Raw genomic sequence first — 13,339 nt, 5'->3', positions numbered from 1 at the left:
TGACCCTGGTGTCAAAGGGTCCAGGGCAGAGGCCTCTGTCACCACACAATCACTTTCAGAGGCGTTCTCGCCTTGACACAGCACTCAGGCCTAACCCCTGCAGCAGGCTTGAGCTGTTCTTTGCAGGCTGCCACAGAAGTGAGTGAATGCCAAAATAATGCTCACATAAAAATTACTCATGCTGGAAATCTAAAATGTTACATGAGTCTTTCCTTCCAAAAAAGGAACCACAGCCATTTGGATTTCATTCAAACAAACACTTTGAACAACAGATATGCCTCTTAGGCTAAAGCAAAAAATTTCCATTAGAAAAGATCCAGTGATATTTTACCAGATTATTTGATGAAAAAAAAAGAAAAGAAGTCCTCCACTTGGAAGAAAAGATTGATAATTGAAATGTTAGTCAAATCCGAATGCCAGTGTTCATGTAGAAATGAAAAATGTACACAAGAGCTTCTTTTCAAATTAAAAACATTCTATTTTTTAAAAAATTATGTCCACACTTTCATGCAGTGCTTACAACCTCAGTTTCCCCCACCTTTACTTCCATCATCTATGTTTATCAAGACTAAAGTAACAGATGTAAATTCTCCTGGACCAAATGCAAGACACTCTAAGTAGGAACACTTCAGTCATAGACTTTGTTCACCTCTTTTGCTGATACAGAAAGGGTAGAGGGAGCTTCCCAACGCCAGCTCAGTGCTTGGCACCTAAAACGTCAAACAGGCCAAGACCACTCCACTGGCCTGAACTTGGCTGACTGGAAAGGAGCAGCATCTCTTGACATCAGCCCTATGAGATGGAAGGTTGGAGTTGCTCTAATACCTCATGATGGGTTTGATGGATCACATTTCTGCAACCCACAGCAGGAAAGGGTTTGAAGTACACTGTGACACCCCGCTAACTAACAACCCTGCGCAAGACCTGGGGTCACCAGACACACTTGGAAGTTCAGCTGTCTCTGTGTGCAGTGCAACTGATGCTGCATTTGCACATCCTACACAACAACTTCTGACTACAGCAAAGAGAGATCATACACTTACTTGAAATCACTGGTGATTAAATTATAATGACATGTTGCCTTTTTGTCGGGATACCAGGTTAATAGTCTCAAACAAAAAATGCTGAGGGTTGTAGGCTTTTGGGTTTGTTTTTCATTGGTTATGACAGTGGCTGTGACCTAAGTTTTACGTTTTCCAGATAGGCCGATATATATGATTTCAGAGCTTTTTATCTTTTTTTCCCCTTATTTAGGGGGAAGGGGATGCACAACAGCATGTCTCAAAAGAGGCATAAATAAGAAAGGGAATTCAACATTAAATTCTATGTTAAAACTTAGCTAGTTTGCCTCTTTACCTTTTCATACAGCACACTTTAGTGCTACTGAAGTCAGCTCCAGATCCCTCACTGCTGGCATGCTCAGCACATTATGACCAAATTTAACAGGTCCTCCACAAACATGCTGAAGAATGACATCAATTCTCTTATCACCAAAAGTATAATTTCTCCTGGTGTCTTTTTATTTGCAGTCTCTCTCTCTTTCACACACACACACACACAGACAAATCCACACTAATTGAAATGATTGTGTTTTCCACAGTCTACTTATTTACTTTTTGTTTATGAATATTGAATGCCCCAGCACGTGGAAGAGAGCTGGAGGAAAGCACCTAGCACCAGACCATGGATATGATAGAATTTCTTACACATACAACAACTTAAGCACAACAGAAACTTATTTAACATGAGAATTTATAATTTGATTTATTCTTACTGTGACTGCTGAGTTGCAGCAGTGGTGATTCATTTCTTACTAACTGCAGAATCCAGGAAGAAGTAGGAAGCTGAAGCCGCTGAGTTTTACACGTTTGGTCCCCTATCTGGCTTTGCATAATCCTGGCTATGCCTGGAAGTAACAGGACCACAGAGGTCCAGCCTGCATGGCCCCAGAATCTTCACTAAGACACTGGGTTGCTTTGAGTTACAGAGGAAAAAAAAAAAGCAAGGGGGAGGAGAGGATGTGGGGATGTGAAGGGGAAGTGTAAAGATGCAGTCGTGAAGGCAATGTTTACAGGGAAAGTAAGGTGAGGTCTGCACAGCAGTGCATACCTACACTTGGAAAAAAACCCAGATAAATTGAGTAATTTGTGGAAATTGTTGTCATTTCACGAGCAGTAACTCTGATGAGGAAGATAACCCTTCAGATATCTATAATGTTAACTATATTGCTACTTGGAGTGATGGAGAGAGGCAGAGTTCTTTTCATAGCCCTTCAATAGCAGGTGATGGGACATAGAGATAACAAGGACTCTGGAAGATGTTCTCAGGAAGCTGATTTGATGCAAAACTATGCAGCTGAAAGCTGTGGCCATCTAACAGCTCCTTAGAGACAAAAAAGAGACAACTGTATTCCCCTCCCCTCTTGTTCTTTGAATCTGCTCCTAGAGGCAGAGTTCCACCTTCACACTGGCTCTGGCCAATACTGTACCACTTTGCAAGCCGCTTTAATTCACTGTAAGAACAGAAAGTATCTAGGCTTTCTGTAGCTGTTTAGTGATGTAATTGACTCATAGAGACACCTTCAGAGGTAAGCAGTGAGCTGGGAAGGGGCAGCAGGGACACCCTCCTCCCACATCAAGGGCAACTGTTGAGGCAGACTGTTCTCACGATGCCACAGCTCAACACGATCCCACCCCAGAATCAGCAGAGTGAAATACCCAATACTTCTCAGACTTCATATTAACCAACTCGTGGAGCTATCTGGTTATGTATACACATATTTAAAAGATTATTTTGGTAGTGAAGATCAGCAATGGAGCATCAAACTCAAATGCTCACAGGCCGTTTGTCTAAACTGGGGATTAGGCACTTCACAGATGCCAGCATGATGGGCAATTTCAGTGCATTTCTACTCTTCCTAAGCTAATTCTCCTTGAACCTTGAATGCCTCCCTATGGTGTATCAACAGCCCAGTGTCTCAGCAAGAATCAACATGGGTCCAGCTCTGCATTCTCCAAAATCTGTCTTATCTGTGTTTCCTATTATCTGGCTATCTCTGCTTATTATTGCTGTGCAGAGCAGAATCAGCTGCAGACAGGAGAGTTCAACACAAAGGACACAAGATTGCATGGCAGAAGTGGTCTAAAATGTAGACACATACTGATAACAAAAATCTCATTCACCCAGGTTAACATAGTTTGGCCTCCCAAATTTAAAAAAAACCCCCAAGAATTAAGTAAATCCCTACAAAAAGACAACCTCAGAAAGACAATCTGAACTCAAATTCATGCTTTGTTGCTGTTATTTACATTTCCAGGAAAATCAAACAGTGGTAGATTTGAAATGTGTACTATATAAAAAAGACTAAACCCATGAAATTCAAACCCAAATGGAAACAGGTAATAAAAAAAAAAACCAACCACACACACCATAAATACAGGCTCAAAAAATACAAGCTCTCAAATCTATTTCTAGCAGCGCTGCAACTGCTTAACCAGATGTCAAGTGTGCTGGGTCAAAAATAAGAGCAGCCGTCTTAAAGGTGTCAACAGGAAACTTCTGAACCGTAATCCATCTCTCTGAAAATTCGTCAGGAAATTGTACTTACACCCTCCCAGGGCTCTAAAAATGTGAAGTGATGCATGACTGCAATGGCATTCTAAAACTGCCAACTGATTTGAAAGAGGTTTTACACACACACATATATATATACACAGACACATATGTAAGAGAAAATCTTTATGTATTTAAAAAAGTGACCTATGACATATAGCAAACACCTGAAGCTGTGTGAACCCACTCTCAGATTTGGCTACAGATTCTCCTGATGACGTGCAGCCACGTCACAGGGTCGCATCTAATGGAAAATGCTTTGTCAGCCTGAGCTTTGCAGGAGCTGGTGAGCATGAGAAACCCATCGTGTTACGTTCAGATCACGCTCTGCCCACTGAGCAGAGCTACTCTGTGCCGAGGCACCCTTAACTTCCAACAGCAGCATCTCGTGTATCTGAGAGCTCCCCAAAACCCTTGCATATGGCAAAATATTTCCAAAGAGGGTGGTATGTTGTGCCCTGAGGTCCTGAAACCTGTTATTGGAAAAGCTTACTGCAGAATACTGATGTCTTTACAGCTTCCCCCCGCCACCTTCTTCTTTAAAGGGGCAACAACCAAGCTGTCAGTCATGGTGGGCTTACATCTACGTGGTGGTTATATCCTCCTCTCTCTTTCCATCTCATATAAATTACATTTAATGCACTGAAGGCATGCTTACAAAAGTAAATGAGCACGAGTCATCACAGGAATGCACACGCCAAAAGCTGCTCAGTAACAGTGCGTTTCACTGCAGCTCTTACCAGGTGTTTTATGGCACATGCCTAACACCTTCAAAAGTAATACTAAGCCTACAAAAGTATGGAAAACATCCAATTAAAATGCAGGAAGGCCAATTTGATAAATGCAGTAGTATTAGCATAAGCTTCTTCCCTTGTTAGAAGCTTGATTCTGGATTCCTACAGATACAGGGCAGGAGTCTGCTCTGAAAGCAAATGCCCCTAAATCAGCAGTGCTTTTCACAAAGCAGGATACAGCTTAGTGCTAAGAGGAGTAATGAAACTGTCCCTTTGCAATTTACCTGTGCAACATCAGCTACAGCTGAACAAATTGCAATACAGCTGAATAAGTTGATTATTTTCTAAAAAAGAAAATGAGAATGCTGCTGCCTTTACCTAAGTGCCCATTTTGAAGCCAGTGGGAAGAGAAACGGGTAGCTTTCCATCTCTGCACTCTCATCCTCCACCTGGAGACACCACTGTTTAAACTGGATTCACATGGCAGTGACACAGTGGACTGACTGCAGCAGCTCCAGAGAGAACAAAGCAGCCAGGGGAGAACAGACAATATTTTCCAGAAACACACAGCTACAATGGAAGTCCATTCACCAAGTGACATTGGACCAAATTTTCAAAGTTGTAGATGTTTCTACACAGCTGCTGCCCCAGTGAGATCTCTCAAAGGCACCAACATGAAACAGAAGATAAGACAGCTCAGAATTCAATGTTAGATATTCTGGCTACTGGCTGGTAGCACACTGCAGCCACCACACTCAGAGATTACTGTGATCTACTCATCACAGAATCACTAGGTTGGAAAAGACCTTTGAGATCCAGTTCAGCCATACCCATCCTCTACTAAACCATATCCCTGAGCACCTCATCTACCTGTCCTTTAAATGCATCCAGGGTTGATGACTCAACCACTTCCCTGGGCAGGCTGTTCCAATGCCTGATAACCCTTTCAGTGAAGAACTTTTTCCTAATGTCTAATCTGAAATTGCCCTAGGGCAGCTTGAGTGCCTTCCCTCTCATCCTGCCACCTTGGGAGAAGAGACCAACACCTATCTCTCTACAACCTCCTTCCAGGTAACTGTAGGTGGTGATAAGGTCTCCCTTGAGCATCCTCTTCTCCAGGGTAAAAAACACAGTTCCCTCAGCTGCTCCTTGTCAGGTTTGCTCTCCAGTCCCTTCACCAGCCTGATTGTCCTTCTCTGGACTGGATCCAGGACCTCAATGTCTTACTTCTGATGACTGCACAAATTGATTTATTACCAAACTGTCTCTGCCCCATATCTGTTAGCTTATTGCCCAACAACACGCTACAGTTCTTGTCCAAAATTCCTTAACCAACCCTGCTAAATCACTTCTTTACTTCATTTATTGTGCAAGATGCACCTCAAGTTTCTGCATACCAGGAACTCAGAACAAGTACTCCATTTCAATTTTTTGTAAAATTGTGCCCCAGTCATTTGTGCACTTCCCTGACCCGGCTGCACTGCCATGCAGAACCACAACATACACTGACATTTGGCAGCAGAACCCAGGAACCAACTTCCCAGGCTCAGAGAGAATTTTCAACTGTGGCAGACTGAAAAAAACCCTGGGTTTCTTGAAACTGTACTAAAAAGATCAGCTGTCCAAACAAGTTTCATACCTGGATGATTTTACATTACCCAGTTTTACAGAAATAATTGAGATAATTACAGTGTCAGAAGCCTTATCTTAGCAATTTTCATATCAGAAGAAGTCTGAAATGATTTTAATTACCTTGCACTTGTCTGGACGATGATTTCCTCCCCCCCGCCCCTATCCTATGATTATGATCTTTATAAGGATGCTGCTCTTATGAAGAGTAATACTACAACAATCCATAAAGCAACTAACATTGAAGAAGATGCTTTAAGAAAACCTCTTCCTCCAGATCAAAGGTGGAGTGACCCAAGATGCTTTCACTTTTCATCACCGCCCTTATGTCAGCAATAAACACGCTGTGTTTACGCAAGCCCTCCCTAATCCAATTTTAAATGAGCTGGCTTAAAACAGAGTTAAGAGACTATCAGCCACAAGAACTGCCACTGGAAGAATACAGCAGTAGTATCTTAAACCACTTCAGCCATTTTAAAATTGGATTTGTCCACACCCCTCCACTTTAGCAGAGATGTGCATCATGCTGCCAGAGAACATTTCAGAGAAGGTACGTAAACCATTTTGGCTCAACTGAACAAGTTCAACAGTGTCAGTAGAGTTAATATAGTACCAACTAGCAGAAACAAAAGAATAAGAAAGCATTTTAGCCCAATACCAAGCACTTTGGCAGTTTCCACAGTAACTGTGATAAACAGAAGTGGATTTGAAAGTGCAGAGTTACAAGCAGCCACAACTCACATATTTTAATCTTAGAAAAAATAAATCAAGGTTATTCAACAAAGAAAAACAACTCTGATTTCTGTTCTCAAACTCCACTTTTGGCATCTAGTGACTCAGGACAGAATACCTGTTCACTGATAATGCCTCATAGTCCTCAATAAAACCCTTTGGATTTTGTCTGTAAGTATGAAAATTAAGGAACTCAGGAGCAATAGCAGCAGGAGTACATTTCTCTATCTTGCTGTTATTAGTAGGTCCCATTTGCAACTCCCCAACTACTACTATTTAGTTGCACTGGATGGGTGTATTAGAAGGTAATAGAAGATGGATCAACAGCTGTAGCTGTTACAGAAATGATGGCAGCACATCAGAGGAACTGCAGCTGCTCAATTCATGCACATAAGAGGTACTTGACAATGACTATAATTACACAGTATGTGAAACAACATAGCTGGAGTGAAAGTATAGAGTGTGTACTTTAGAAAGCCCAAAGACTCCCATTTCATGATGTTTACATTCCTTAAACGCCTATTTAGGGATAACAGGGTTCATTTTCTGCCAGTGGACTCTCAGGCACAGCCAGGTCTGCTCAGCCTCCCAGGTGCGTTCCCCTGCCAGCGCTGCAGCTGCCGGGCACCGTCCCTCTCCCTCTCGGCAGGGGTAGAGGGGTACAGGGGGCTCCACTGCACCGGCTGCTGGCTGGGCACCAAGAAGGACCTGGCCACATCTAGTTTCAAAGCAAAGGAAGATTGCTTCTGCGTGGCTCAATGCAGATACCATCTCCTCTATCCAAAGCCAGGCCCTGATACCTGGAACAGCACTGTAGTACTCTGGGTTGCTCTGCTTAGCGTTACTTTTGAATACAAGTCCTTTCAGCTTGCTCTTCCTTCCCCACTTCAGGTGCTGAGGCTCTCTTAAAAAGGCCCATTTCCTTCTCTCAGCTTTCACTAAGAGCTCCTCAATTGCAGAGAGGCTGTGCACAGTGCTTATCCTGTTACATCTGTAAGCTGTTTGCACATTAGCAACTCTTTAAACAAAGTGACATTTTATTATTTTATTTTCTTCCAGTTCCTGTTCTGCATTCAGTCTCTTTAATTAAAGCCCTCTGGTTTTCATTAGTTGTTCCATGCTGGCAAATCCCTGCACCTGCATGGAAAAGAGACAGGGACAGAGCCTCATTTGCTTTCCTCTCCATCTCAAACTCCTCTTTCAAAAAAAAAGGTATGTTACAGTAATAAAACCAGAACACAAAACACCAGACTAATGGAGAGGTTTATTTTTACGTATGGCAGCCACATAGAGGGATGTAAGGGGACATGCAGTTTTGCAGTCCTGCCTCTTACTTGGGAGTGAGAAGTTGGACCCATTTGATCTGTGACACAGTTGGTTGTTAAAGCTTCTCACTGCTTTTGTTTTATACAGCAAGTCAAACTGTGTAACCTGACCTTTCCTCTGTGCTATCAGGAAACAAAAACTTTTTCCTGTGAAGTCTGCTGACAGAACACCTTGGAATTCAGGGACCCGACCCCTGGTTAAACTGGTACCTCAAGCCTCCTGTGTTTCACAGGCACAGCCACTAAATCACTGACCCAACACGGCAGCTACTCACATTGTTGATCTCACCTGAAGTCACATGCCGTTGTAAGTTCCGCTCCTCCTCCAATGGCTTTTCCTTGGACTAGTGCAACACTGATCAAAGGCAATCTGCACAAGAGAGTTTTGTAACCAAAATTCATGCTTTTAGTCTTCTAGAAATTAAAAAAGGATTAAAGCAAGCCATCTCTATAATAAAAAAAATAGAAAAATATACCCTTCCACCTCAAATAACTCCATCTTTGTGGGTAAGCAGCAGATTACCAATTTCACTTATGCTAAAACAATTACTGCAGAACTGATATGGAATCCCAAAATGAAACAGCACGACAGGCATGTCAAATGGAATCCAAGCAGAGAAGACCACATACTATGTCATGAAAAATAAATGCTACAGGTTATACCTAAAAAGACTAGCTGCAAGAAGTGATAGGACAGTGACACAAAAACTTACACTAAGCTAGTACACTACAGAAAGCAGTAGAAAGGCACACAAAGAACTGGGGGGCTGGGTCATCTGAAAATAATGAGATTCAGCATGATACCTTCAGCAGCTTCTTCAGAGTGCAACCATCTCGGTCATCAACAGAACTTCTGTGCTTTTGAAGGACAAAACCATTCTTTGAGGATAACAACGATCTGTTACCTTTGATGGTAGCATATTTAATCACACTCAAGGTATTTAATCATGTCCAAGGTAGTTCAAAGGGAAGAGGAAAGAGAGAACCCCTTTATATGTAGGGAGAACACCTTTCCCCACTGCTGTTGTGAAATGAGTACTAAGAACTTGACTGACTTAGGGTAAGTCCAGTTCCTTAAGGAGTGAAGACAACTGGTCAGTCCCAGACTTTACACACCAATACAGCTGCTTTGTCTTTTCCTACAAAGACACATTGAAGTCATTGACAAGTTTTGAAATCACACTCAGAAGCCAGCTTCCCAATCATGACCACATGTCTGGTTTTACTTGTACTTTAACAGAAGCACTAACAATTTTGTATGGCCCAAGTTCACCTACTGGCTACAGCACACTTCATACAATAGATGGCACAAGCAAACCTCCTGGAAGAGGGTAACCTCATTATTCCTAAGGTCTGCAGGGAACCAAGTCCCTTACACCCACACTCTGATCTATTTAAGGCACCCTCATTCAAGATCACAGCCACCCTCCTTCTGAGGGAAAAATGATCCCACCCACAGTAGATGTCCCCAGACAGCAGTTCAGTGCTCTCCCTGAACCACAGCATCAACGTACTTCAAGATACCTGAGGTGAGGATTTAATCTTCATGTGTCTTCATCCTCTTTACTTTGTCCCATCAATTTTGATTACACAGAGACCAACTTACACAAATGGACTATAATTCCAAATGTGAGGATTCATTACAGTACTACTACTACATATCAAATCTCATGGGCAGTTTTACAGAACAATGTTAACTCATAACACTTTCTCATACAGTTTATTTGAAAGCAAAGAATATTTATCTTTAAAGAGCTCTGAGCAGAAAAAAGACAGACTCTAGGACACGTGGGTTATTAGAAATGTGATTTCTTAAGGGAAGTTAAATCTAAAGGAAAGGAAAAAAATGTTTTTCAGCAGTACCAGATGGTAGAACTGAATACATTCCCTTTATGAAGTGGGAAGATTAAATAAATATATTAAATAAACGTTACCTGTGTAGGCTGCATAAGCTGGCCCTGCATATTTAATAAGAACTACCAATTCCCACTGAGTTAGTCAGTTTCAGAAACTTTGAAGGTCTAGATCTCCTTAGCTCTAGGTATCACCTAGCCCTCTACACATAAACCTGTAAGGTTTTTCTGTGTTCCAATCTATGGAAAATCTAACAGTTGCAGAATGTCAAGGTCTAATTTAATCCAGAAATACCTACCTGATTAACATGTGCAGGTACAGGGCCTGAGATTCAAAGTTTTAAGTATATAACTACATCTTTAACTTTAAACATCTTGTTAAAGACTTAGCCAAAACATATTCCCATCCTTATAATTACTTCATAAAGAAGGATAAATAAAATATCTCACCTCATAAGTCTGGTTAAGGTCTTTTGCATAAACATGCACATATTCATCCCATCCTACAAAGAATAGGAAATGAAAAAATGTTAAGTGATCCTAATGTGAAACAATTAAACACACAGATGGAGCAGACAGTGTTCATTACATTTACTCTAGCTCACTTTTCTCTTTTTGGAAAATCTTGCCTAAATTCCAGACCAACCCCACTATACAGAAATAGAACACCTAATATAAATTAGGTTTTAAAAAAACAAAAATCAGAACTCAATTTATATGAATTTCAGTTACAACTAAGGCACTGTTACAAATAATTGCAACAGTGAATTTCTATGACATGAAATTTTACATCCTTTCCTCTTAATTTCCTCTGCTTACTTCCAGTCAAACACCATAATGCTGAGCTTTAGAAGTGTGTACAGCACCACAGAACACCACATGTTTTTTACTGTTTGAAATACCTAAAGTTTTAGACAAGATATAATATATCAGGTTTTATTGTTTGGGCCAAAAGCATTTCAGCCATAAAAAACCCCAAAACCCAACCAACTCCCCTCCTCCCCCCCAAACCTAAAAACCCCCCACAAACTGAATGGAGAGAAGACTCTTTCTCTCCACCTTTATGTTTCACATCAGTTTGCAAACAATAGTGAATAGGGAACCATTGTTCTCTTCTCTTCCAGTACAAGAACTAAAGGGCTCCAAATGAAGTCAGCCACTGCTAGGTTCAAACCCAGTATTTCTTCCTACAACATGCAGTTAATCTGTGGAATACTTCGTAGCAGGGCATTGCAACCTCTAAAAGACTACAAGGATTCAGCAACTAGATAGATCAGCTCAGGACAGGAAAAAAAAACCCAACAAAAGGTTATCAAACACAAGATAACACTTCCAGCTCTAGAAGCCTTAGTTACAAATTGCTGGGGACGAAGAATATTAGGAAGCAAAATCATCTATCTGCCTTCCCTGTTCTTACACTCTCAAACAGCAAGTATTAACCAAGCAGTCAACAGATGACTAACTGACCCAGCATGACCATGATCACACAGATACTGAACTACATGTGTGCCATTTAATCCAGATTAAAAAAAAATAATAATGTTTGGATGCTGTAAAAGTAAAAAAAACCCAACCAAGCCAGTAGGTAACAATTTCAGCACATCACTGAAGACAAACATTCAAAAAAAGCAAACCCTGAAACAACTGTTGGGAAGAAAAAGAACAAACATCTCTGCATTGGCATTCAGCATTCACTGATTTCTAACCCACAGTTTTACTGGGGTTGGCAAGTTAAAGAATCTGTCCTAATTAAAAGCCTCTGACTCATACCTCAGGGAAAGAAGATACACAGGAAGTCTTCAGTACATTTTGGAATAGGACCTTGAAATAACAGTAGGTCAACTTCAGCTGATTTATTGCCCAATTATTTACGCATTCCCAAGACCAGCTCTGCCCAGTGCCAACCAGCAGTATGGTGTTCAGGGACAGATCTCTGGCAGACACAAGCTGCCATGACAATCAGCTCACCAGAAAAAGTAATTTTTCACTTAATCACAGCAGAGTTCTTGCATTCAAATTGTCTGTCTTAATTCCTACCAAAATCCAAAATGGTAATTAAAGGTTAACCCCAAACAGCCCAGCTTGATAAAGGCAGTTATGGCTGAGCAGACAAAAAGAATGGTCTTCATATTCTCCAGTGGTAGGGAGATGACTGTGTATCACATGGAAAAGATGCCTGCACAGAAAACAACCTAAAAAAAAAAACCCATTACTTGAGTCTTGACCAACATGCCCTTCAAACCTCTCTGATAAGAAAAAATAAGGCTACAAGTCTGAGTATTTTATCTGAGTAAGAGAGGTGTTCACTGGAGTCTAGTGGAATAATCACATTTTCAGCTGTAATACTGTCCTTGAAGTCAGAAGGAAACTAACAAGCAGAAAGTGAGGTAAAACACAATCTGCAGTAAGTATGGAGGGAAAGGATTAATAGCTTGTGGTGGGACTAGGGGAAGCAGGGAAGAAGAAAGTCACCTTCACAAAGCAGAAAATTGTACCACCATCTCTCTGTGCTGCAAGAGCTGAGAGCTCACTTTCACTACTGACAGAACAGTATTTCCACACTGTCTCCAACAGCTCCAAAGCCCTCCCTCCACGGCATACCTCTCAGGAACCTCTGTCCTAGGGCTTCTAGACAGGGACTATGGAAAGTGAAATTCTCCTTTCTGTCCCTTTCCTCTCAGCTGTCCTTTCAAGGGCCTCTCCTGCTCTTCAGGTGGCCAGCTGAGGTGACTGCTCTTGGCAAGCAGGCCTACAAGGGCAGAAAGATTTTGTCTTTTCTCTTGCAAAATTCCACTATGAACTTGGCCTTCTGTGATTTAGTCACACAATTGTAGCACTCAAAGAACAGGCAGGGGACCTGGGTTTGTGTCAGGGTTAGGAACAGCTGAAGGTGGGAGAAGGACGGAGAGGAAGAGGAGGAGGAGGAGGAGGAAGAGCCACTAGGTGGCATGAAAATCCTTCAGCGCTCTTGGCCAGTTTTCTGCCTTTCCTGCACTCTGTTGTAGATTATGAAAGTTACAATCTTCCCTCAACCAACTGGCATGAGATCTAGATTCATTGCAGAGAATTTTCAACAGTTATAGTTACTACCCACACATTTTGTTCTGCCCTATAGCTCTGTTAGGGATCCTAATCCATACAAGGACCCTCTCTGCCACTGCAGTGGCTCCAAGTAATTTGTAGAAACATACAGAAAGAACACCAAAGAGAGCATGGAAACTGAATCACTGTGGAATACTGAATGCAGAACCCAGAAGGAAAGCACAGGCTGCAGGTAAGAAGGGAACTGGCCTGTGGTTGGTTTCAGCTCCTTTTCTGTTGCTATAATGCTAAAAAAGCAAGCTGAAAAATTCAGATTAAAAATCCAAACATACACTAACCTCCACACACACACCAAGCCAGACACATCTATATTTTTAAAATGTCCAGTGCTTATAAAGCATCCAAATGAAAA

At 41.5% G+C, this 13,339-nt stretch overlaps 1 protein-coding gene across 1 annotated transcript in view; it reads right to left on the bottom strand.

Moving 5' to 3' along the window:
* The window catches only part of ECHDC1 (ethylmalonyl-CoA decarboxylase 1), a 38,604-nt gene that overhangs the window by 10,421 nt on the left and 14,844 nt on the right, over positions 1-13,339 (bottom strand). The window contains exons 4-5 of the mRNA XM_084261702.1: positions 10,336-10,388; positions 8,322-8,402 (exon numbers count right to left, since the gene is read on the bottom strand). Of these exons, the coding sequence (XP_084117828.1) occupies positions 8,322-8,402; positions 10,336-10,388 (134 nt within the window). The remainder of the gene's footprint in view (positions 1-8,321; positions 8,403-10,335; positions 10,389-13,339) is intronic.

Source organism: Gallinula chloropus (genome assembly GCF_964237585.1).
Source record: "Gallinula chloropus genome assembly, chromosome: 3".
Taxonomy (NCBI): Eukaryota; Metazoa; Chordata; class Aves; order Gruiformes; family Rallidae; genus Gallinula; species Gallinula chloropus.
The sequence above is the reverse complement of the archived record's forward strand: the minus strand, read 5'-3'. Positions and strand labels throughout refer to the sequence as shown.